General features: G+C 31.1%; 4 protein-coding genes, 1 long non-coding RNA gene and 2 pseudogenes across 5 annotated transcripts; 2 read left to right on the forward strand and 5 right to left on the reverse strand.

Moving 5' to 3' along the window:
• The first annotated feature begins 932 nt into the window (after positions 1-932).
• LOC7454448 (uncharacterized) lies at positions 933-1,922 on the forward strand. Its single transcript, XM_002316969.4, has 2 exons — positions 933-1,266; positions 1,409-1,922. Exons 1-2 carry the CDS (start codon positions 1,159-1,161, stop codon positions 1,490-1,492), a joined length of 192 nt encoding a protein of 63 aa, XP_002317005.2. The 5' UTR covers positions 933-1,158; the 3' UTR covers positions 1,493-1,922.
• Positions 1,923-4,820: 2,898 nt separating this feature from the next.
• Positions 4,821-5,975, reverse strand: LOC18109264 (probable glutathione S-transferase). Its single transcript, XM_006387476.3, has 2 exons — positions 5,508-5,975; positions 4,821-5,411 (listed from the first exon to the last, which is right to left on the reverse strand). Exons 1-2 carry the CDS (start codon positions 5,820-5,822, stop codon positions 5,067-5,069), a joined length of 660 nt encoding a protein of 219 aa, XP_006387538.3. The 5' UTR covers positions 5,823-5,975; the 3' UTR covers positions 4,821-5,066.
• Positions 5,976-8,326: 2,351 nt separating this feature from the next.
• LOC112329089 (probable glutathione S-transferase) lies at positions 8,327-9,872 on the reverse strand (annotated as a pseudogene).
• Positions 9,873-13,082: 3,210 nt separating this feature from the next.
• On the reverse strand, positions 13,083-14,278 carry LOC18103438 (probable glutathione S-transferase). Its single transcript, XM_006377791.3, is given in 2 exon segments — positions 13,083-13,673; positions 13,770-14,278. Coding segments are annotated over 2 exon segments (675 nt in total). The 5' UTR covers positions 14,097-14,278; the 3' UTR covers positions 13,083-13,325.
• Positions 14,279-16,820: 2,542 nt separating this feature from the next.
• On the reverse strand, positions 16,821-18,455 carry LOC18109391 (probable glutathione S-transferase). The gene is made up of 2 exons (XM_006387605.3): positions 17,972-18,455; positions 16,821-17,429 (listed from the first exon to the last, which is right to left on the reverse strand). The coding sequence occupies exons 1-2, from the start codon at positions 18,284-18,286 to the stop codon at positions 17,085-17,087; spliced, it is 660 nt and encodes a 219-aa protein (XP_006387667.3). The 5' UTR covers positions 18,287-18,455; the 3' UTR covers positions 16,821-17,084.
• On the forward strand, positions 16,839-20,600 carry LOC127903983 (uncharacterized). The gene is made up of 2 exons (XR_008056787.1): positions 16,839-16,908; positions 20,474-20,600. It is a non-coding gene; the product is annotated as an uncharacterized LOC127903983 (long non-coding RNA).
• On the reverse strand, positions 20,380-22,153 carry LOC7470961 (probable glutathione S-transferase; annotated as a pseudogene).
• Positions 22,154-25,241: the final 3,088 nt, after the last annotated feature.

Consider the following 25,241-nt stretch of genomic DNA (forward strand, 5'->3'; position numbering starts at 1 on the left):
AATTCATTGACACTAATTAAGAATGATGTTTTTCATGATCGAAATTGGCGTCACTGATGGTTTTCTTTATCTACTATTAAAATCTAGTGACTTCCTCTCTCATTACTTATATCAGGGACTAAAAAAAAACATTTCGGACCAAAATCAAAATTTCAAAAAGAAAAGGGACCGAAAACCCGATATTTTGAAAAGTATGAGGAACCAAAGAAAAGTTTGTGTACTAATTATGAAACCGCCACCTATGTTCATTATTGTTTTCACTTTGATCCCCATATTCTAATCTTGCCCTTTGTTAACAAATTATATATTTTTTTCTCTATTTGTTTACTTATGAATATAAAAATAAATGATGCATCTTCCACCTTCTTATTTATGAAGGTTTTAGTTTTTGTTTGGTAATGCAATTCAAAATGTTTTATAAAAGTGATTTTAAATTAAAAATGCTTTTTAAATGATGATTTTTCATGTTTTTTGTTTTGATATCAAGACAATAAAAAACACATAAAAACATCAATTTAATGATTTTTTAGATAAAAAATAATTTAAAAAATACTTTGAAAAACAAGTTAAATTATAAAAACAAAAACTCTCTTATAAACTTCATACCAGTCTGCACTTATAAAAAAGTCAATTTTCATAAATCTCAATTAGAAGTTTACTTTTTTTTTTCTTCAAGATCAATTTTCATTAAATACATACATTGGCCATACAAAAATAAAATACTTTATATTTAATAAATAAATATAATCTTAGAAAAAAAACCATATATATTATATAAAAAAAAATTATATATAAGTAAACCCAGGAGATCCATTGAATTGGAGAATATTCCACCTCTATATCCTAAATAATTTATTCACTTTGGGCCTCTTATAGGCCCATATTGGTTGTAAAGGGCTCTGAGCGCATTGTATGTTAGGCCTTCCAACCTTTTCTAATCTATAAACAGAGATCATCCGCTAAGACCACCGCTTCTGCCACCACCGGACCACCGCCAAATAAATCAGCACCGTCACCCCCACCCCCCCTACGTCTGCTCCACATCGATAGCCTCTGACATCTCCTTTCCTAAACGGTGCGCTTTTATCGCGAAGAGAATACAAAAGCAGTGACCAAGAAGACCTGTGTTTGGTTACAGAGAAAGCAAGAGAAAAGAAAATGGCGTTGAATTCACAGAGATGGGGTTATGTAAGGATCATAACTGGCACAATTCTTGGTGGGGTTCTTGGGTTCTATGTTATGCACCGGGTGGAAGTCAGCTACAAGGTTAAAGCTTCTTTTTCTATCTTTTGAGCTTCTGTTTGTTTCCTGAGAAAGATGGAACTTTTTGGAATTCAAAGTTGTTAAAGTGAAAAAGTTATGATTTTAGTAACATGGGGTTTGCTTGTTTTTGTTTGTTTTGTAACAGGAAAAGATGAAGGAGAGATTGAGAGAGTATGAAAAGGAATTGAAGAAGAAAGAGGAGTTGAAACAGCTCGAGGAATCCATGTAGTTTTCCCTTTCTTTTCTTTTCTTTTTAGTTTTCTTTTTGGTTGCTGAGAAAAGGGTGGAAAGTGAAAGAAAATAGAAGTAATGTTCTACTCCATCAAAGCAATCTAATTAAAATGAACACCAAGAAGGTGAGAGAATTTTGGATTTGTTGTTGGTTTAGCATATTGGTTGAGCTTTTGACTTTACTTGAGATGGATTGTAGTTGATCACCAATATTGGGAAATTGTTGGCTTGTTTGCTGTCCATTACAACTAGGTTGTCAGCATCACTTTGATGCTTCATTGGCAGCTCTTATACCATTATGGCCGAGTAGGTGCCAGTCCAGGGTTGAAATATCAGTCTGGAGTTTTGGAAATTCTGTTATCCAGTAATTGATACGCAGAAAACTCATTGATTTGAATGTGTAGAGAACTCATTGATTCATCTTGAAACTTTGTGTCAATGTACTTTCTCACGGATCAATCTGCATACCCATGAAGGTCCCAAGGAAAGAATGTTCATGGATAGATTTGGTTAACTTATTGTTATGCCTTCAAATTTTCTCAGCAATAGACTTGATGGATTAATTTTCGTAGTGATCTTTCCAACTTCTCACTAGGACGAGGCAGTTTCTTATTGTAAATTTTGATATTTGGAATCATGTCATATGCATCCGGTTCTTGTAGCTACATGCATCTACTAAAAGGCAATTTGATTGATCCTCCTAATTCAAATATGTAGATAGGAAATAATGAAAACACCAGCTTTTGATCTGTGTTTTGGCGTAGGTTTCAGGGCATTGTTTGGTGTTGCATTGATGTATGAAAATCAGCAAGCAAATATTTGTGTTTTCTTACTAATGCAAGAGACTAATCAAAAAGAAAATGGGGTTGGTGGAAAATGATGATTTCTGTGGAAGAGATGGAGATTTCACAAAATTCACAGGCTCAAAGCCATCTGTTTTAACATCCGAGGCAACAGACATGTGAATATCATGTCAATTGCCTCAATATCTTCTTCTAATTCGGAAACTCATGTTTTCTTGAAAATGTTTGGATTTGATGTCAAGAGGCAGTGTTAAAGAGTTGTCAATTGCACCATTAAAAATATGCTGTTGTCAATCAATGGTAGGTGAGTGCAGCTTCAAGATCAGTAAAAAAAAGTAGAGATTCAGATAGCATAGTTGTCGTGAAAATCAAATTGACATGCGTTTTAGAAGAGTCACAAGCATTGGCAGATCCATAGATATTACCTGCAATCGAATCCCTGTTATTATTGCAGGCACTTGAATGGAAATGTTGCCAATTCGTGTTTTTAAAAAATTCAATTTTTTTTATTAAAAATTAATATTTTTTATATGTTTTGGATTGTTTTGATGCGCTGATCTTAAAAATAATTTTTAAAAAAATAAAAAAAACATCATTTTGATGTATTTCGACACGAAAAATACTTTAAAAAGTAATTGTAATCACACCTCAAACAGGTTTTTAGGCTGGTCATGATTTCAAAAGTCTAGCTAATTGTCCCCTTGGTTACAGGCATGGTGTTCTTTTTAGTCTTTACCAACTGATGGAGTATTTGAATGTTCTTCTGTTGGCACGGGCACTGCTAACTGTGCTATTCTTACAAGTTCCCTATGTGATTGCTGTTTGTTACCTGCCTACCAGTTGCCTTTGGTAATTCTCATCAACTTCAGCAGAGAAAATGCCTCGATGATAAATATCTGTTTGTGAGAAAATGCCGTGGTTTAGTTTGCACTACAGATTTTCCAGTATCCCAAAATCCGAAGGCATATCAAGCATTGAAGTTTGCTAGCTCTCATGTTGCTAGGCCAACAGATTCGTGATGACTAGATATGCAATGAGAATGCTTTTTTCAATGTTGAATTCGGGAAGGGAAACAAGATCATTCATGTGTTTTTGAGCAGACACGACAAAATATTCGTTGCAAAAATCAACCAATAATCAGTAATCCTTTTTAACTCACAACTTCTCAGGGTGATTCTAATCAGAATTACGAGGGAGTATACAATCAGTAATGTCAAATAATTTTGATGGACAACTACAAAAAATCAAGAATCCCTCGTAAGTTCTACTATGTCAATCACCTTGTTTGTTAGGAGATCCATCATCTAACGCCCTATTTTGAGCAGTAGAGTTAGAAAACGTATGCGTTTGATGCTAAGGCAGTAGAGGGTCATCTTAATAAGATATTGTCAATAAAAAAACACACACACGAATACAGCTTCAGGATGAGTCCAAAGAAGTTCACATTGAGATGGTAGATTGTAATAGTGAAGAAACCAAAGCAGAAGAGAAAGAGGAGCTTTTGTCCCTGAGATGCGAGTTAGAAAAGAAACTGCCTGAGGTAGAAAAGGAATTACATAGAGGTAGAAGAGAACTGAGCATTTGGCAGACTTTTCCATTGAAACTTAGAACTGTTGGAGTTTCCAATATACTGTAACTGATCTGAAACAAGTGTTGAATTTGAGCGCTTTACTGTTTGCTGCGTTTATTTTGGACTAGAAGATCAATATTTGTGATTATTCGCTGCTTTTTTCATACATGTTTATGGTGCCATGACCTTATGCTTCACCTCTTCAGCAGGATCCGCTGATGTAAGATATAAGAGCGGCTTCTCTTCTCCTTGGGCTGATTGGAGGGGTGCTAAATTGAATATAACCTGAGCTTTTGTCAGAACTAAGTCAGTATCTGAACTAAATGATTCTTTAAATTGCTGTGTTAAGCTTTTATAATTTTGCCAAATAGTCCTTTAGTTTATTCTCTTTAATTAACTAATTGAATATTTAAAATAAGACAAACAAAAAAAATATTTAAAAATATAATATATTTAATCAAGTTATAATTGATATCTGCAACTCAATTATTACATCTCACCAGAAGTTATCAAAACTATTACATGTGTAATAAATATTATTTTTTAAAATATTATTTATTTAAAAATATATTAAAATAATATTTTTATTTTATTTTTTAAAATTCATTTCTAATATTAGTACATGAAAATAATTTATAAATATAAAAAAATTAATTTAAAACCTAAAAAAATTCCAAAATTTTCATTTTAAAAGGCAGCAATCAATTGGAGATTGACTTACTAATTGATTACCTTTGTGTGCTTGTTTTAAACTATTTATTGAAAAAAATTATGGGGGGGTTGACTTGCTTGAAATGGCATCTTTGTCATTAAGAGTATGTTTGGAGATATAATTTAAAGCATTTTTTATTTAAAAATATTTTAAAAATATTAAATTTAAACAAAAATAATTTTTAAATTTTAATAAAATACGATTTGAACCGAGTTTCAGTCATAATCCTCTACCAGTAAAATAGTCTCAACACATTATTTTAATAAATAGTGAAAACAGAACGACAAGAGAGGCAAAAGAGCCGAAGACAACTCCACAAACTCTGCCAGGCCCGGTCACAACGAAGTGCTCCCATGCTCCAGCATCATAATAGAACAACAGAAGAGAAGGCACAGCCACGAAGAGCTCGCATTATTCGAAAGAAAAACAACTCCAGCATGAGGAAATCATACGGATCGTCTGCTCATGGATGCATTTGTGTTTCCTCTTAATCCACCCCAAACCTCTTCTTGAGCTCCAAAACGAACTCGTACACCTTTTTTGGGTCTTCAAGAGACTTGGATACACTCTCTTTTTGCATGCATCTCTTAGCCCATGCAATGATCTTGGGGCACTCTGCCTCTATGCTGAAGTTTCCACAGGTCTCATAGGCATAAAACCAGCAGTAGAAAGGAACGAACGCAACATCCACATACCCGAGGTTCTCTCCGCCGAAATAAGGCTTGTCTCCAAGCTCTCCTTCCAACAGCTTGAGGCACTCGATAAAATCCTTTTTTGCTCCTTCCAGTTCTTCTCCTTTCGTAGTCCATATCTTCTTAGTAATCTCGAATACCTGAAAGATTCATAGCACAGTATATTGTAAATTAAGCGGACTAAACAGCACCTAGAACAAAAGACCTTGCAAAGTCCAGTTCCCATGCATACGTACCTTCTTGTCAATAAAATCTGCCCAGAGTCTGGACTGGGCTCTTTGGTAAGGAACAGAAGGCAGAAGAGGGGCCTTTCCCTTCCATGCATCGTCAACATACTGAACAATAATAAGGGACTCACAGACTGATCTTCCATTGTGGATGAGAGTTGGGATCTTCTTGTAGACTGGGTTCATCTGAAGAAGCAATGCACTCTTGTCCCTCAAGTTCTGTTCACTGTACTCATACTTGACTCCCTTCTCTGCCAATGCTATTCTCACTCTTATACCAAAAGGGCTTGCCCAAAAATCCAGCAGTGTCACCTCATCAGCCATTGTTGTTGTGAAAAGGAGTAAAACTGATCAATCACAGATAGTTTTTTCTCGCCTTTCAGAATGGCAGTGCTTTTGATAGTGGAGAGTAGGAATCTTTATAGCATATCTATCTTTGCAGAAAGATGTGGCGGAAATAAATAAGTGGAAAATGTGCTGTGCTAGTGCCCAATGGGCAATTGGATACCATAACGCATTTTCATGTTTGTTCCTTTCTATGTCTTCAACTAATCACACCAACCGGTCAATGATTCCATAAAAATAGACAAGGAAATCTCAGAGTTAGTTACCCTGACAAAATATGAGTTTATAATATGAGTTTATATTATATTTTTCATATCGCATAAAAAAATATTTGTGACATCCTTTTGTGCGATTAATTTTATTAAGGGGATTGTAGGGAAAATAAAATATATGATAACGAGAGTATTTCTTATGTGATATTTTTTATTATTATTCAAAGTAAGCAATAATCTTGCCAACAAACTTTTTCAGTTTTGCATGAAGAAAACTAAGGATAGCTTTGGTAATTTCAAGTCAATTTAGGCCATGTTTGTTTTTTGGAAAGTAATTTCCGGAAAACCACTTTCCAAACTTTCCTATGTTTGTTTGCTATTAGGAAAGTTGGTCAACGAAAAATACTTTCCGGTCAACGGAAACACTTTCCGGTCAACGAAAAATTTGGTTTGGTTTCCAAGAAAGTGTTTTCCTTTTTTGTTGTGTTTGTTTTCCGGAAAGTGGTTTCCGGGAAATCACTTTCCAAACTTTCCTGTGTTTGTTTGCCATTAAGAAAGTTGGTCAACGAAAAACACTTTCCAGTCAAAGGAAAATTTGGCTTGGTTTCCAGGAAAGTGTTTTCCTGGAAAATTTGGGCGGAAAACACTTTCTGGAAATTGTGAAAAATTTATAAATGTCATTATTTGCTGATTATATCAAATTTGATCCTCAAACTTTTGATTGCTATATATAATTTGTTTTTAATATTTATTTTTCAATTTCATCTCTTAAAATTTAACTTTTATATTAACTTTCGTCCTTATTTTTATAATTGCTATTTGCTTTTTCCTTATCATTTTTTTATTGAAATTTTTTATCTATCAAATTTGGTCCTCATTATTTTGATTGTTACTTATTTTATTTGAAATAATTTATGAAATGTTAATTATTATTATTTTAATTTCTTCATCTTTTATTTTTTTTAATTTTTTAGATTTGATATCTATTATTTTGATTATTATTTATTTTATTTGAGATAATTTATGAAATTATATTTTTTTTCAATTTCATTCTCATTCAACCTTTTAATTTGTAAGATTTGTTCCTCATTATTTTAATAAATTTGAGAAAAATAAAATATTAATAAGTTATTTTCCAGCTCATTTTTCATGACATAACCAAGCACTGAAAAATGTTTTCCAACTTATTTTTCATTACACTACCAAAAATCAAAAAATATTTTCCTGAAATTTACTTTTTTAGAATTTATTTTTTTTTAAATTCATTTTTTTAAAAAAACTCTAGTTTCCAACAAACAAACATGCATATATATACACGATTTGTTTTTGCCATGGGTCCATTTGTCAGTGTCACGGGAAGCTCGAATGTGGAAACCACCAAATATGGGATCGGAACTTTTTTAAAATAAACTTTCAATCATTTTCTTGAAAACATCAAATTATTGTCATTTTCTTGAGAAATGACTATTCACTTGTCAACGACCCTACTCTTGTCTACCTTGGAAATAATTACTAGAATGGGCTACAAAAGCTACCCCAAGCAAACAAACACTAACATTGAGGTGACTGTGTATCAGACTCTAATACTTAAAAAGGAGTTCTTGATGTAGCCAAAGAAGAGTTTGCAGAATTTATGGCTATTAGGCTACATCAAGAACCCCATCTGCACACTAATGGCTACGGTTTCTTTTGTTGGGGTATGCCGAGGAAGGTGGGGACTCCTTCCATTGATAAGACAGGATCAGGAGAATGCAGATGGAAGGGTTGGAATTGAGATTGGCTTAGTTTTATTAAAGCATATTGAAAATGAAGATTTTCAATTCTCTATTTCTTTTCTTAAACCAAGACCAGATTGGTAGTGGAGAACAGTACTACGCAGTGCTTCTGTGATGCAAATGGTGCTTCGCATGAAAAAGCTTTAAAACTAATATATTTTTTAATTCACGCGAAACACAATTTACAGTTTACACTGTGTAGCAAAACGAAGCCTATGATAATTAATGTGCTTCGCATGAAATTAAAGCTTTGAAACTAATATCTTGTGTTGTTTTTACTCTGACAAAAAAACTAAAAGTTCTTAGATTTTACAGCTGCTTCTGCCTAGAAAGCTTGGCATTGTCGGTTGGTACAGAGGAGACTCCAATTGCAATTTTCATTTGTTTGGCCATTGTTTAATTCCTTTTACATGGGATAAATAAATCCTTTTTCTCGAATTTTGTTTTGGTTGAGCCCTCTAAGTATTCTGCTAATTTAGGGACATTAGAATTTGGGTTATACACTGACACAATGAATGCTGATCAATCCCGTTATTTGACTCGAATTAAGGATTGATCACATATATGATTGATAATAACAAGAAATTAAAAAAATATATATGCTTTGCCTACCCTTGCTGTTCTAGTGTTCTTCCCTTCTTTGATTTTCGAGCATCAACCGAAAACAGAAAAAAAAAAATGTAGAAAGCAACTCGTGGACCTTTCCAGGTTCTGCAAGAGACTTGGATACACTCTCTCTTTGCAGGCACCCGTTAGCCCATGCAATGATCTTGGGACATTAATTGAGCTTCTATGCTGAAGTTTCCGATGGTCTCATAAGTAGAAAACCCGCAACAGAAAGGAAGAAAGGCAATATCCACATACCCCAGAGTCTCACCCCCAAAATAAGGCTTCTCTCCTAGTTCTCCCTCTAATAACTTAAGGCATTCAAAGAAACCCTTCTTTGCCGCCTCTAGTTCTTCTCCTTTTGTTGTCCATATCTTCCTAGAAAGGTCATTTACCTGAAGATTCACAGCACATCATCACAAAAATGTAGTCCTAATTATGTAAAAGTAAGTAAAATGCCAAAAATATCACAGAATAATGTTGGGAAAATAATGAACAGAATACAGTAGAACACAAAACTTAAGGGTGTGCACAAACAATGTCCTTAAGGATATTTACTCACGTAAGGTTCCTTAAAGATATTTACCCCCATAAAATTGTCCATCAGGATTCAACAGCTAGGTTCTTCCTCGAAAGGAGGGATGCAGAAACAACAAGGAAAATAATAACAAGAAAATCCAGCAAGTTTAGCTAGAAAATATATAAATGGTAGAATATAAGCTTATAGTCCATTACTGGATATATTTTATATTCACAGGGAGAAAATTATATTTTTTTAACGTGGAATATAAAAATATTTTTACTTTAAATACTTTAAAGATAAAAATTTCAATATAAAATAAAAATATTTTGAAATAATATCTGAGAATTTATTTTTACAGCACATAATTGATATTACTGTAACATAGCAGCAGCAAAGGAATATATATTTGTCCTCACGCAAGCATAGATACATGTATCGAAGGGGGACCAGAGAGATTTAGCAAGATTAAAGGTTTATGTCCATACCTTTTTATCAATAAAATCAGCCCAGAACATGGACTGAGCTCTTTCATGAGGATCAGAAGGTAGCAAAGGAGCCTTGTCCCTCCACACATCATATATCAATGTACAGAAGAATAATAAGGGATTCACAAACTGGTTAATTTTCCTCTGTGGACGAGAACTGGAATCTTCTTGTAAACTGGATTCATCTGCAGAAGCAAATCACTCTTTCCGTTGCTCAAGTCCTGTTCACTACACTCATACTTGCCCAGAAATTCAACAGTGTCACCTCATCAGCCATTGTTGAAGTGAAAAAAAATATGGCAATTAAGATCATAAATAGTAGAAAGCAAGACTTTACAGCAGACTTGCTATCTTCATCTGCAGAGTGTATGTGGTTGTGATAAATCGTGGAAAAAGTTACTAAGCTATAGGCTAATCAATGATAAAGTAAGCGAAAATTATACTTAGAATAATGTTTCATAGCATGAGAAGACATTCACGACCAAAAGCATTCAACCACCAAAAGCATTCAAGCACAGTTACCTGAGGTAATGACATAGCGGTGAAAGGGAATTGTTTCTTTTCTTTGTATTCGGGTTCGAACCTTTGTTTGCATGTCTTTTATCCCCGCGGTGTCTTACATGCTAACTGGGTTTGCAAGATATTAAGTGGCCGTGGAATTAGTCGTGGTGTACACAAGCTGACCCGAACATCTATACAAATAAAAAAAAAATCTAACTGAGTTTAGCACTCAAAAGTTAGATTAATTTTAGTTAATTCAAATTAGTTTTTAAAAAATATTTGTAATTTTAATATATATATTGTAAACAATAAAATTCAAAAAATTATTTTCAAATGTTTTTTATTATACATTAAAATTATAATATATTAAGATTATTTCAAAAGTTGAAGTGTTTGTTTTTATAATCCTTACCACCTTTTTCCTTTTGAACACACACACACAGATATATATATATAATGTTTATTGTATAATATATAATGTATAATGAATAGAAGGCATATGGTAAATTACAATTCACTCCTTGAGAGGTGCACGTTTTGTTAATTAACAACCAGAACCTCATATTTCTTTTATTATTATTATTATTTATTTAAGCACAATTTATATAATTAAAATTTGATTCAATCAAGGAATTCGAAACCATCAATTAAATTTTAATTAAAAAAATTTGTAATTAAAATTATTTAAATTTTAGGATGTTAAATGAAAATGACACTGGATCTTAAAAATCAATTGAAGAGGTTCCAAAACTTTGATTTGATGGTTTTTTTGTTTTTGAAAAGAACTTTGATTAAATGGTTAATTAATTAATTAAAAAAATTACTTCTTGTTAATCAACTTTTTTGAGGTTAGGAAGAGGGCATATTAACTAATACTCTAAAAGGCATAAAAGGCATGGGAAAGCATTGTAGTTTTCTTTTACGTTACATACTTTTTTATTATTATTGTTTTGGTTTTGTTTATTCAATTTTTTTGTTTTATCATTTTTTTTCCCACATTTTTTATATTTTTTTCCCTATTTTTGGCTTTACATGTTTTTTCTTTCTTTCTTTCCCAAGATTGTTTTTTTTCCTTCTTTTTTGTTTTTGTGTTTTTTTTTAAATTATTTTTGTCGATTTTTTTTTTAATATTGAACTAGTTGAAAATTTAGTTCTGTGGTTTTTTTCTTTAAAACATTATGGATTACTACAATGTTTCTCTACTTGACTTTTTTTTTAAATGATCTTTGTTAATTTTGCTTCATAGTTTTTTTCTTTAAAATACTGGAATGTTACAATATTTCCCCGCATAATTTTTGTTTTTCTACAGTGTTTCCCCACATGTTTTTTTTCAAAATTATCTTTGTCGAATTGTTTTGAATATTGAGCTGGTTGATAATTACAATTGTGGATTTCCCCACATGTTTTTTTTTCTATTTTTTTTGCTTTTTTTCCAAAATTGTTTTCTTCTTTTTTTTTTCCCATTTTTTTATGTTTTTTGTTCAGAATTGTTTTTATTGTTTTTATTTTTTTTAATATGGAGCTGGTTGAAAATTTAGTTTTGTAGTTTTTTTTAAAAACACTGTGGATTGCTACAGTGTTCCTACACATGGTTTTTTTTTTTTTTTTTTTGTTTTTTTTTCCAGAATTGTTTTGGTCGATTTTTTTTTCATATTGAGCTGGTTAAGAATTTAGCTTAATAGTTTTTTTTCTTTAAACCACTATGGATGCTACAGTGTTCCTCCACATAATTTTTTTTATTATGATTTCTTTAAAATTATCTTTATTGATTTTATTATTTTTAATATTGAGTTGGTTGAGAATTACAACTGTAGATTTTCTCACAAAACATTATAAATTGCTACAATGTTTTCCTACATGATTTTTTTTCCTTTCGGTTTTTTTTTGTTATGATTTTTTTTAAAAAATCTTCTTTGTTCATTTTATTTTTTTAATATTAATCTGGTTAAGAATTTAGTTTTGTAGTTTTTTCCTTAAAAACATTATGAATTGCAATAATTTTTCTTCATATAATATTTTTTTTATTTTTTTCACAAACTTATAATAACGCACAAATATACCACAAACCTGTAACATCACACATGCATGACATCTAGTTCATCTCCAATTATCGTTCAATCCTTAATGGGCTCTAGGAAAAAAAAATAGAAATAAAAATCTGTAACTCCCTCCTTAAAATTTGTCTTAATTAAATCTACGTCTAGTTGATTTGATAATGATTGTTATCCAGTGTAGAAAGATGATAAAAATAAGGTTTTATTTTGTGTTTGTCTAATTTATAAGAGGATTTTATAACATACATAAAAAAATTAAAATTTTAGATTTTCACCACGAATCTAGATTTATAATAATGTTACAATATAATTCAATACTCAAAAAGTAATTAAATATTAATTTAACATACTAAATTAATGTAAATAAAAATTTTAATATTTAAAAATTACGATATTTCATTGAATGATTTTTATATTTAAAAATTCTTAAATTTATGAAGATCAACACCCCCAGCAGTAAAACTAAATTTCTAGTAAAATTATATAAACAAAAAAATATTTAAAAATATAACATATATTAATTAAGTCATAATTAATATTCCCAATTCAATTATCACATCTCACCGAAAGTTATCGAAACTATTACTTGTGTAATAAATATTATTTTTTTAAATATTATTTATTTAAAAATATATAAATAATATTTTTATTTTATAATTTAAATTTTATTTTTAATATCAGCAAGTCTAAACAATTTATAAACATAAAAAATTAATTAAAAACTTAAAAAAATTAAAAAAATTCATTTGAAAAGGCAAAATTAATCGGATAGAATTACTAATTGATTACCATTGTGTACTTGTCCTTCGTCTTTCCTATTTATTAAAAAAATATTATGGGGTGTTGAATTGCTTAAGAGGGCATCTCTGTTGTTATAGAGTGCACTTAAAAATACATATTTTTTTAAATAGTTTTTATTTTAAAATATATTAAAATAATATTTTTTAATTTTTAAAAATTATTTTTAATATTAATATATTAAAATAATATAAAAACATAAAAAAATAAAATTTAAATAATTTTTTAAAATCTTTTAATGAAACAACCGTGTTCTAAAGATATCATAATCATCTACCAGTAAAATAATCTTAACACATTATTTTAATAAATAGTGAAAACAGTACGACAAGACAGGCCAAAGAGCCGAAAACAACACAAACTCTGCCAGGCCGAGTCACAACGATGTGCTCGCATGCTCCAGCATCACAATAGAACAACAGAAGAGAAGGCACAGCCACGAAGAGATCCCATTATTCGAAAGAAAAACAACCCCAGCATGAGGAAATCATACGGATCGTCTGCTCATGGATGCACATGTGTTTCCTCTTAATCCACCCCAAACTTCGACTTCCTGCGCTCCAAGACGAACTCGTACACCTTTTTTGGGTCTTCAAGAGACTTGGATACACTCTTTTTTTGCATGCATCTCTTAGCCCATGCAATGATCTTGGGGCACTCTGCCTCTATGCTGAAGTTTCCACAGGTCTCATAGGCATAAAACCAGCAGTAGAAAGGAACGAACGCAACATCCACGTACCCAAAGTTCTCTCCGCCGAAATAAGGCTTGTCTCCAAGCTCTCCTTCCAACAGCTTGAGGCACTCGATAAAATCCTTTTTTGCTTCCTCCAGTTTTTCTCCTTTCGTAGTCTATATCTTCTTAGTAATCTCGAATACCTGAAAGATTCAAAGCACAGTATATTGTAAATTAAGCGGACTAAACAGCACCTAGAACAAAAGACCTTGCAAGGTCCAGTTCCCATGCATACGTACCTTCTTGTCAATAAAATCTGCCCAGAATCTGGACTGGGCTCTTTGGTAAGGATCAGAAGGCAGGAGAGGGGCCTTTCCCTTCCATACATCGTCAACATACTGAACAATAATAAGGGACTGACAAACTGGTCTTCCATTGTGGATGAGAGTTGGGAGCTGCTTGGATACTGAGTTCATCTGAAGAAGCAAATTTGTGATCTCGTCCCTCGGGTTCTGTTCACTGTACACATCATACTTGACTCCCTTCTCTGCCAATGCTATTCTCACTCTTACACTAGAAGGGGCGCCTGCCTGAAATTCCAGCATTAGTGTCACCTCATCAGCCATTGTTGTTGTGAAGAGGAGTAAAACTGAAGCACAGATAGTTTTTTCTCGCCTTTCAGAATGGCTGTGCTCTTGATAGTGGAGAGTAGAAATCTTTGTAGCTTATCTATCTTTGCAGAAAGATGTGGTAGAAATAAATAGGTGGAAAATGTGCTGTGCTAGTACTGCCCAGTGGGCAATTAGATGGCATATCACAGTTTCATGTTTGTTCCTTTCTATATGTCTTCAACTAAATCACGCCATGCAGTACTCAATGATTCCTGAAAAATAGACATGGGAATCTCAGAGTTAATTACCCCTGATAAAATGAGATAATTATTCATAAATTTGAGAAATTAAGCCCTCGTATATGGATGTATATTATTAATGTGGTTACCAGCTGGTGCATAAATGTAGTTGATGATTTGATATCGAATAAGCATGCAAGAATTATATTTATACTTTTAGTTCAAAAATATATATCAAAAGAAATTAAAATTAATATGTTGGTAATTAAATTGGTTAAGAGCATATATAAGGGAAAGTGCAAACGTTGTAAAATTAAATCCCTAACTTATATGAAAAATCTTAATTAGATATCCAACTATTTCTCATCTAAATTAGTTTTTTCAACATATATATATATCAATATATAGATTCTAAATTATATCCTTTCATCGTTTTCTAGTTAATAAAACTATTTAATATTCATTTCATGAAACTGGTGATTTCTCTTTCCTATAAAAAAAACCCATCTAGTTTCTTAATTTCTTTTGATTATATTTGAGATTCACAATTTAAAAGATATTTTTTTAAATGAAAAGAGTATAACAATTTATCAAACCAGTTTTTCTAGGCTTGATCAGGCGCTGAACCCAATTATATATTGGTCGGACGATTTATTAAACTCAACTTTTCTAGGCTTTACCGAACTTAAAGTCCATATGTATAAAGATTTTTTTTCTCCGATCAATGATATTTTTCTTTGATGAAGTCAAATAATTTTTCTCTTTAACAAAGAAGATGATGAGTTATAAAGACCAATTAAAATTCTTAGAAGAGGGGGTTTTGAGTTTCTATTCTCCACTTGATATTTATTTTTTAAATTTTTTTAAAAATATCATCAATAAATTCATAAATTCACTAAAAAATCTTAGTTAGAAAAAATAAATTAGATTATCTAAACAATGAAAGTAACCAATTATTTAATATGTAAGTTTTGTTTTCAAGTTACTTGAATTTGTTGAGATGTCATCAAATTAAAAATTTATAGATATATTGGAAACCAAATTGAGAAAATGAAAATATTGGAAACCTAATCGAGGTTGTGTCCTTAGATTTGAAACTTTTTCATGTTTTGCCTGAAGAAAACCAAGGATAGCTTTGGTAATTTCAAGTCAATTTATACACGATTTGTTTTTGCCATGGGTCCATGGGTCAGTGTCACGGGAAGCTCGAATGTGGAATCATTTTTGAACATCAAATTATTGTTCTTGAGAACTGACTATTCACGTGTCGGCAACCATATTCTTGTCTGAAATATATTTTTAGTTTTTTTCATAATAAAAATTAAAATTTAGTAAAATTATACATCAATAAAAATATTTTAAAATACAGCATTGAACGAGTTGTAAGTTGTAAATATTATTTCTGACCCTTTTAAATAGTAAATTAGACGGATATAATTTTCAGAGTTCTTGATGAAGCCAAAGAAGAGTTTGCAGAGTTTATGGCTATTAGGCCTGGCACACTAATGGCTACGGTTTCTTTGGCTGGGGTATGCCGAGGAAGGTGGAGACTCCTTCCATTGATAAGACAGGATCAATATCCATGCAGGAGAATGCAGATGGAAGGGTTGGAATTGAGAGTGGCTTAGTTTTATTAAAGCATAAATAAAATGGAGATTTTCAATTCTCTATTTGTTGATGGTCTTTTCTTAAACCAAGACCAGATTGGTAGTGGAGAACAGTATTACGCAGTGCTTCTGTGATGCAAATTGTGCTTCGCATGAAAAAGCTTTAAAACTAATATATTTTTTAATTCACGCGAAACACAATTTACAGTTTACACTGTGTAGCAAAACGAAGCCTATGATGATTAATGTGCTTCGCCTGAAATTAAAGCTTTGAAACTAATATCTTGTGTTCTTTTTACTCTGACAAAAAAACTAAAAGTTCTTAGATTTTACAGCTGCTTCTGCCCAGAAAGCTTGGCATTGTCGGTTGGTACAGAGGAGACTCCAATTGCAATTTTCATTTGTTTGGCCATTGTTTAATTCCTTTTACATGGGATAAATAAACCCTTTTTCTCGAATTTTGTTTTGGTTGAGCCCTCTGAGTATTCTGCTAATTTTGGGACATTAGAACTTGCGTTATACAGTGACACAATAAATGCTGATCAATCCCGTTATTTGACTCGAATTAAGGATTGATCACAAATATGATTGATAATAACAAGAAATTTAAAAAATATATGCTTTGCCTACCCTTGCTGTTCTAGTGTTCTTCCCTTCTTTGATTTTCGAGCATCTACCGAAAACAGAAAAAAAAAAAAACCTTGTAATGTGATTGAACTACTTAAAACTTGGTATAAGAAAATTAACTTGAGGATATATATAGAATGCCAAATCTTTCCATATTAACATGAGGCTTTGTGTGCGTTGAGTGCCAAATCTAATAAATTCTCAAACCTTCCCTTTTCCGAGCAAAAATTAGCACATCAAATACAAATTATACGAACTAGTTCAGATCCAAGGAAATGGCAGCTAGTTCAGATTCAAGGAAAAGCGTTCAAAGCATAAATCACAAACAAATAAGCTAGCTAAATATGATTGAAGGTCTGGACATATCCAGTTCCTCGTCAACCAAGGAGCACAGCCAAGTGCCCCAGAATTACAGAAAGTTCAATATTATTTGTAAAAGAAACAACTCCAACATGGAGATCAACCACATGAACTACTAATTAAACAAAAAAAAATAAAAACAACTTACTGCCTTGACCATATCCTTCTAATCAGTCAAACCCAAGGCTCTTTCTTATCTCCATAACCAACTCGTGGACCTTTCCAGGTTCTGCAAGAGACTTGGCTACACTCTCTTTTTGCAGGCACCTTTTAGCCCATGCAATGATCTTGGGACATTGAGCTTCTATGCTGAAGTTTCCGATGGTCTCATAAGTAGAAAACCCGCAACAGAAAGGAAGAAAGGCAATATCCACATACCCCAGAGTCTCACCCCCAAAATAAGGCTTCTCTCCTAGTTCTCCCTCCAATAACTCAAGGCATTCAAAGAAACCCTTCTTTGCCGCCTCCATTTCTTCTCCTTTTGTTGTCCATATCTTCCTAGAAAGATCATGTATCTGAAGATTCACAGCACTTCATCACAAAAATAATATAGCAGAACACAAAACCTAAGACGTGCACAAACAATATTGTCTTTAAGGATATTTACTTTCCTTAAAGATATTTACCCACATAAAATTATTATCCACCAGGATTCAATAGGTTCTTCCTCGAAAGGAGGGATGCAAAAACAACAAGGCAAATACCAACAAGAAAATCCAGTAAGTTTAAGTGTTTTAAGTTAAGTGGTATTTTGTGTTTTTCTAATATGAGATATAAAAATATTTTTACTTTAAATACTTCAATTTAAAAAAAAAAACCAAATATTTCTGATAAAAAATAAAAACATTTTGAAATAATCTCTGAAAACGTTTTCCAATATAAAATAATTTTTTTTTAAAATAACCTCTAAGAATTCATTTTTACAGCACATAATTGATATTACAGTAACATATATCGCAGTAGCAAAGGAATATATATTTGTCCTCACGCAAGCATAGATACATGTATCGAAGGGGGACCAAAGATTTAGCAAGATTAAAGGTATATATATCCATACCTTTTTATCAATAAAATCAGCCCAGAACATGGACTGAGCTCTTTCATAAGGATCAGAAGGTAGCAAAGGAGTCTTGCCCCTCCACACATCATCAATATACTGAACAATAATAAGGGACTCGCAAACTGGTTTTCCTCTGTGGACGAGAACTGGAATCTTCTTGTAGACTGGGTTCATCTGAAGAAGCAATGCACTCTTGTCCCTCAAGTCCTGTTCACTGTACTCATACTTGACTCCCTTCTCTGCCAATGCTATTTTAACTCTCATGCCAAAAGGGCTTGCCCAAAAATCCAGCAGTGTCACCTCATCAGCCATTGTTGTTGTGAAAAAGAGTAAAACTGAATCACAGATAGTTTTTTTCTCGCCTTTCAGAATGGCTGTGCTCTTGATAGTGGAAAGTAGAAATCTTTATAGCATATCTGTCTTTGCAGAAAGATGTAGTGGCGGAAATAAATAAGTGGAAAATGTGCTGTGCTAGTGCCCAGTGGGCAATTGGATACCATAACGCATTTTCATGTTTGTTCCTTTCTATGTCTTCAACTACATCACACCAACCGGTCAATGATTCCTGAAATCTTAGAGTTAATTACCCTGACAAAATGAGATAATTATTCATAAATTTGAGAAATTATCACCGGAATTCATATTATATACGATCAATATATATTTTATTAGGGGGATTGTGTAGGGAAAATAAAATATATGATAACGAGAGTATTTCTTAAGTGATATTTTTTTTTTATTATTATTCAAAGTAAGCAATAATCTTGCCAACAAACTTTTTCAGTTTTTGCCTGAAGAAAACTAAGGATAGCTTTGGTAATTTCAAGTCAATTTATATGCGATTTGTTTTTGCCATGGGTCCATATATCAGTGTTATGGGAAGCTCGAATGTGTGGAAACCACCAAATCTGGGCTCGAAACTTTTTAAAAAAAAACTTGCAATCATTTTCCTGTGAACATCAAATTATTGTCATTTTCTTGAGAATTCACTATTCACGTGTCAACAACCCTATTCTTGTCTGACCTGATAACTAGGATTTTGCTGTGTTCAAGGGTATAATGGCCAAGGAGTAGCTATTTTGAGATTTCTTTCATGCTTAAATTTAGAAAATTAAGGATGTAGTGGGATTTAGGAGGAGGGACATAGCACGTATCTCCATGTTGTGCAGGACCCATCAAGCCCTTTCTGATTTTGGTTGGGGTATGCCTATGAAGGTGGAGATCGACTCCTTGCATTAATAAGACAGGATCAATCTCTATGCAATATGGTTATTGGTTTTATCAATGATTATCCGAAAAAAATCTCTATGCAGGAGAAGGCAGATGGAAGGGGTGGAATTGAGATTGGCTTTGTTTTATTAAAGCAGAAAATGGAGATCTTCAATTTTCTATTTGTCGATGGTAGTACTCTTGTCTTGAACCAAGACCAGATTGCTAGTGGAGAACAGCAGTACGAGAACAGCAAATGTAGGCAAAACAAATATTTAACAGTAGCTATCAGATTTCAAGCCCGTTCGGCTACGCAGTACTTCTGAGATGCAAATTGTGCTTAATTCGCATGAAAAAGCTTTAAAACTAAAATATTTGTTTTTTTTCACGCGAACCACAATTTACACTGTGTAACAAAGCGAAGCCTATGATAATCGTGTAGCAGTATGATAATTGTGTCAGCTTATTTTACCATTTACGAAAGCCAAGATGATAGATATTCATGACTTAATTATGAGCAACAGATGTTATCTACTAATCTCTAAATTATATTATTTTCGAAATATTTATTATTTTGTGTTAATTCAGTTTCGTAATAATTAATATTCACTTGAATAGGATAACATTTGAGACTAAATTGAAGACTTATCAAAGAATTGGGGACCAAATAAAAACAATTATTTAAAATCTAGGACTAAATTGAAATGGGATAAAAAAAACTAGGGAAAAAATATATATTTGACGGGTGTAATGCTCGTGACAACGTATACGGAAGTTGTGGCGTGATGGTGGCGCATGCAGCCTTCTTTGAGCTTTGATGATGCCAGAATTTTCTTGTCAGGTCTTCCTTTCAGGATAACACATGTCACCCTTCAAGTCCTGACATGGCTAGTAACCTTTCTTTCTTCCTCTCTTATCTCCTTCCCTTCCTTTCCCTTCCCTGGTTTTCAAGCAACAACCGAAATTAAAAAAAAAAAAAACTTGGTGGATTGTGGTAGGAAAAACCCGTGAGTTGTAGTCTATTTTGTATTGTAATGTGATTGAACTACTTAAAACTTGGTATAAGAAAATTAACTTGAGGATATATATATATTGAATGGAGAGGATTTGTGTGCGTTGAGTGCCCAATCTAATAAATTCTCAAACCTTCCCTTTTCCGAGCAAAAATTAGCACATCAAATACAAATACCAACTAGTTCAGATCCAAGGAAATGGCAGCTAGTTCAGATTCAAGGAAAAGCGTTCAAAGCACACATCACAAACAAATAAGCTAGCTAAATATGATTGAAGGTCTGGACATATCCAGTTCCTAGTCAACCAAGGAGCACAGCCAAGTGCCACAGAATTACGTACAGAAAGTTCAATATTATTCGTAAAAGAAACAACTCCAACATGGAGACCAACCACATGAACTACTTACTGCCTTGACCATATCCTTCTAATCAATCAAACCCAAGGCTCTTCCTCATCTCCAAAACCAACTCGTGGAGCTTTCCAGGTTCTGCAAGAGACTTGGCTACACTCTCTTTTTGCAGGCACCTTTTAGCCCATGCAATGATCTTGGGACATTGAGCTTCTATGCTGAAGTTTCCGATGGTCTCATAAGTAGAAAACCCGCAACAGAAAGGAAGAAAGGCAATATCCACATACCCCAGAGTCTCACCCCCAAAATAAGGCTTCTCTCCTAGTTCTCCCTCTAATAACTTAAGTCATTCAAAGAAACCCTTCTTTGCCGCCTCTAGTTCTTCTCCTTTTGTTGTCCATATCTTCCTAGAAAGATCATTTATCTGAAGATTCACAGCATATCATCACAAAAATGTAGTCCTAATTATGTAAAAGTAAGTAAAATGCCAAAAATATCACAGAATAATGTTGGGAATATAATGAACAGAACACAGTAGAACACAAAACTTAAGTGAGTGCACAAACAATGTCCTTAAGGATATTTACTCACGTAAGGTTCCTTAAAGCTATTTACCCACATAAAATTGTCCATCAGGATTCAATAGCTAGGTTCTTCCTCGAAAGGAGGAAGTTTAAGTGTTTTAAGTCAGGTGATATTTTGTTTTGTCTTTAAAAATACAGGTGTATATATATATATAATGTTTTTATCTTTAAAAATGCAGGTGTATATATAAACTTATAGCCCATAACAACAAATTAAGAAGAAAATAAATAGAAAAATTAAAATATGCAACAGCTAGCTAGCTAGAAAATAAACGGTAGAATATATATAATTATATTTTTTTAATATGAAATATAAAAATATTTTTACTTTAAATACTTTAACTTTTAAAAAAAAATTCAATATAAAATAAAAATATTTTGAAATAATATCTGAGAATTCATTTTTACATCACATAATTGATATTACAGTAACATATATAGCAGTAGCCAAGGAATATATATTTGTCCTCACGCAAGCATAGATACATGTATCGAAGGGAGGCCAAAGATTTAGCAAGATTAAAGGTATATGTCCATACCTTTTTATCAATAAAATCAGCCCAGAACATGGACTGAGCTCTTTCATGAGGATCAGAAGGTAGCAAAGGATCGAGCCTTGTCCCTCCACACATCATCAATATACTGAACAATAATAAGGGATTCACACACTGGTTTTCCTCTGTGGATGAGAACTGGAATCTTCTTGTAAACTGGATTCATCTGCAGAAGCAAATCACTCTTTCCGTTCATCAAGTCCTGTTCACTATACTCATACTTGACTTCCTTCTCAGCCAGTGCTATTTTGACTCTCATGCCAAAAGGGCTTGCCCAGAAATTCAACAGTGTCACCTCATCAGCCATGGTTGAAGTGAAACAAAATATCACTAGATCATAAATAGTAGAAAGCAAGACTTTATAGCAGACTTGCTATCTTCATCTGCAGAGTGTATGTGGTTGTGATAAATCGTGGAAAAAGTTGCTAAGCTATATGCTAATCAATGATAAAGTAAGCAAAAATTATATTTAGAATAATGTTTATTCACGACCAAAAGCATTCAACCCAGTTATTAAGGCCGGTTTGTGTTTCTTTAATAGAAAGTGAGTTTTTTAAAATTATTTTTATGTTTGTTTATTATTAGAAAAATTAATTAATAAAAAATATTTTTCAGTTAAATAAAATTTAATTTGGTTTTTTAGAAAAGTATTTTTTTTTATTTTAGACAGAATATATTTTTCAGAAGTTATGAAAAATTTAAAAATATCATATTAATTATTTGCTAATTATATCAAATTTGATTCTCAAATTTTTTATTGTTATATATTTTATTTTGAATTTTTTTTTCAATTTCATCTCTTAAAATTTGATTTAATTTGATTTTTATATTAATTTTAATCTTCATATTTATGATTGTTTTTTGCTTTTCTCTTATTATTTTTTTAATTAAAATTTTTTATCTATCAAAATTGATCCTTATTCTTTTGATTGTTATATTTATTTAATTTGAAATAATTTATGAAATTATAATTATAATTATTTTAATTTCATCATCTTTCAACTTTTTTATCTGTTAGATTTGATTTCTATTATTTTGATTGTTATTTATTTTATTTGAGATAATTTATGAAATTAGATTTTTTTTTCAATTTCATTCTCATTCAACCTTTTAATTTATAAGATTTGTTACTCAGTAAACTTGAAAAAAAAAAACATTAATAAGTTATTTTTCAGCTTATTTTCCATGATATAACAAAACACTGGAAAGTGTTTTTCAACTTTTTTTCATGACACTACCAAACATCAAAAAATAATTCATTTCCTAGAAATTTACTTTTCAAAAAAACCATTTTTTAAAAGAAAATATTTTCCAGCAAACAAACAAGACCTAAAACCAAACTGAGTTTACCACCCAGAAGGTTAAATTTCAAGTTATATGAGTTAACTCGTAATAGTTTAAAATAATTTTTTTTTTTAGTTTTAACATCTTATATGAAAAATTAAAAAAATAATTTATATAGATATAAACTATATATATTGTAAACTATAAAATTTTAAAAATTATTTTAAAATACTTTTTATTAGACATTAAAAATATAATATATTAAGATTATTTCAACCGTTGAAAGTATTTTAAAAAAAAACCTTATCAACTTTTTCCTTTTGAACACACACACAGACAAATACACACACACACACTTTTAATATCATATTAAAAAAAATAAAATATTATTTTAATGTTTATATATAGAGTAAACAATAACGTGAAATTACACTTTCTTTTTATGTTTATTGTATAATATATAATGTATAATGAATAGAAGGCATATGATAAATTACAATTCACTAGTCCTTGAGAGGTGCACGTTTTGTTAATTAACAACCAGAACCTCATATTTCTTTCATTTATTTATTTAAGCACAACTTATATAATTAAAATTTGATTCAATCAAGGAAATACGAAACCATCAATTAAATTTTAATTAAAAAACATTTGTAATTAAAATTATTCAAATTTTAGGATTTTAAATGAAAATGATCCTAGATCTTAAAAATCAATTGAAGAGGTTCCAAAACTTTGATTTAATGATGGTTTTTTTTTTTTTAAAAAAAAAACCATCTTAAAGCAACGTCTAGTTGATTTGGTAATGATGGTAAGATAAAATCAAGAATATAATTCAATACTCAAGAAGTAATTAAATACTAATTTAACATACTTAATGTAAATAAAAAATTTAATATTTAAAAAATATAGGATGATTTTTATTTTAATTATAACCACATATTTGAATGTCTTGATAAAAGAATATGAAGTTATATTTTTGTTGTTTTCTTGTTTTTTTTTTTATAATAATAATTGGATTACAAGCCTTCTATTTAAGTTGTTGTTGTGTGTTTTCTTTTTCGTTCGATCTTTTTTAAATAGAAAAAATTGTAATAAATTGTCTGGTAACCACCCATCTTCTTCATTCCTTTTTATTCCAAGGATGTGTGACTTCAAGTGCTCTCTTTCATTTCTTCACATATCATATCTCTTTCTTTTGACAACTCTGAGTTGTTTCTATTATGTATTCTAATCTTCCTTTTACTTGATCAAACTTTGTTCTCCATTGTGTATTATTAGTTCAACTTATAACAAAATCTTGTTCTTCTTAGGCTCTGTTTGTTTCTGTGAAATTGCTTTTGAAAAAAATTAATTTTTTTTATTTGCTTTAAATTAATGTTTTTTTAGTGTTTTCAAATCATTTTGATGTGCTGATATCAAAAATAAATTTAAAAAAAATAAAAAAAACATTATTTTAATACATTTTCGAATGAAAAACATTTTGAAAATCAACCACACTCCCAAACAGATTCTAATCTGGTCCAAATTTATCAAACATTTGTCAAGTCTAGTCTTTTCTTAGGTCTGTATTTCTTGTCTTTAGTATAACATCCATGCAATGATCTTTCTTGGATTATCTCGTCAAACTCGTAAATTAAATTATGAGATCATGATAACCTAATAGAAACAAAATAAATCACAAAGCTCATTTTTCTTAAAGAAAATACTAACTACTTTTCAAACCTATGACCTGGGTATTAGACTGAAAGCACCATACCTGGTAAAAATCATGAAATTTAATTCTCAACCAATCAAATTATAAATGATAAAATTCAAAAATATAATTTTAATTATACAAAAAGATTAAAAAAAATAGCAATTAAAAGAACAAGGATCAAATTGAAACACAATAAATTTTATTAAAGGATAAAATTGAAAACAAATCAATTTTTTTAAAAAAAGACCAAGAACAAAAATTAAAAATCAAAAGAATAAGTATTGAAGTAGAAATCCTCATAAATTGGAGGACAATTCTAAGACTTTGCATGACTGTTGTAAACTTTGATAAAAAAAAAAAAAATTACTTATGACAAACTATGCCACCAATGACCATATACGCCGCTCCAGATAAAAAATGATACGATGACAGTTCTAATGATACAGTTTATAGTGTTTTTTTTTTTTTTTTGGTTTCTTGTTTGGTGATTTAAAAATAAATCTAAGTTACTAAATTATTAGATTAATTTTGGAATCATTAAATTAACCCCTTTTTTTCAGTGTATTTAAAACCC

Source organism: Populus trichocarpa, chromosome 11 (assembly GCF_000002775.5).
Source record: "Populus trichocarpa isolate Nisqually-1 chromosome 11, P.trichocarpa_v4.1, whole genome shotgun sequence".
In the NCBI taxonomy this organism is placed as follows: Eukaryota; Viridiplantae; Streptophyta; class Magnoliopsida; order Malpighiales; family Salicaceae; genus Populus; species Populus trichocarpa.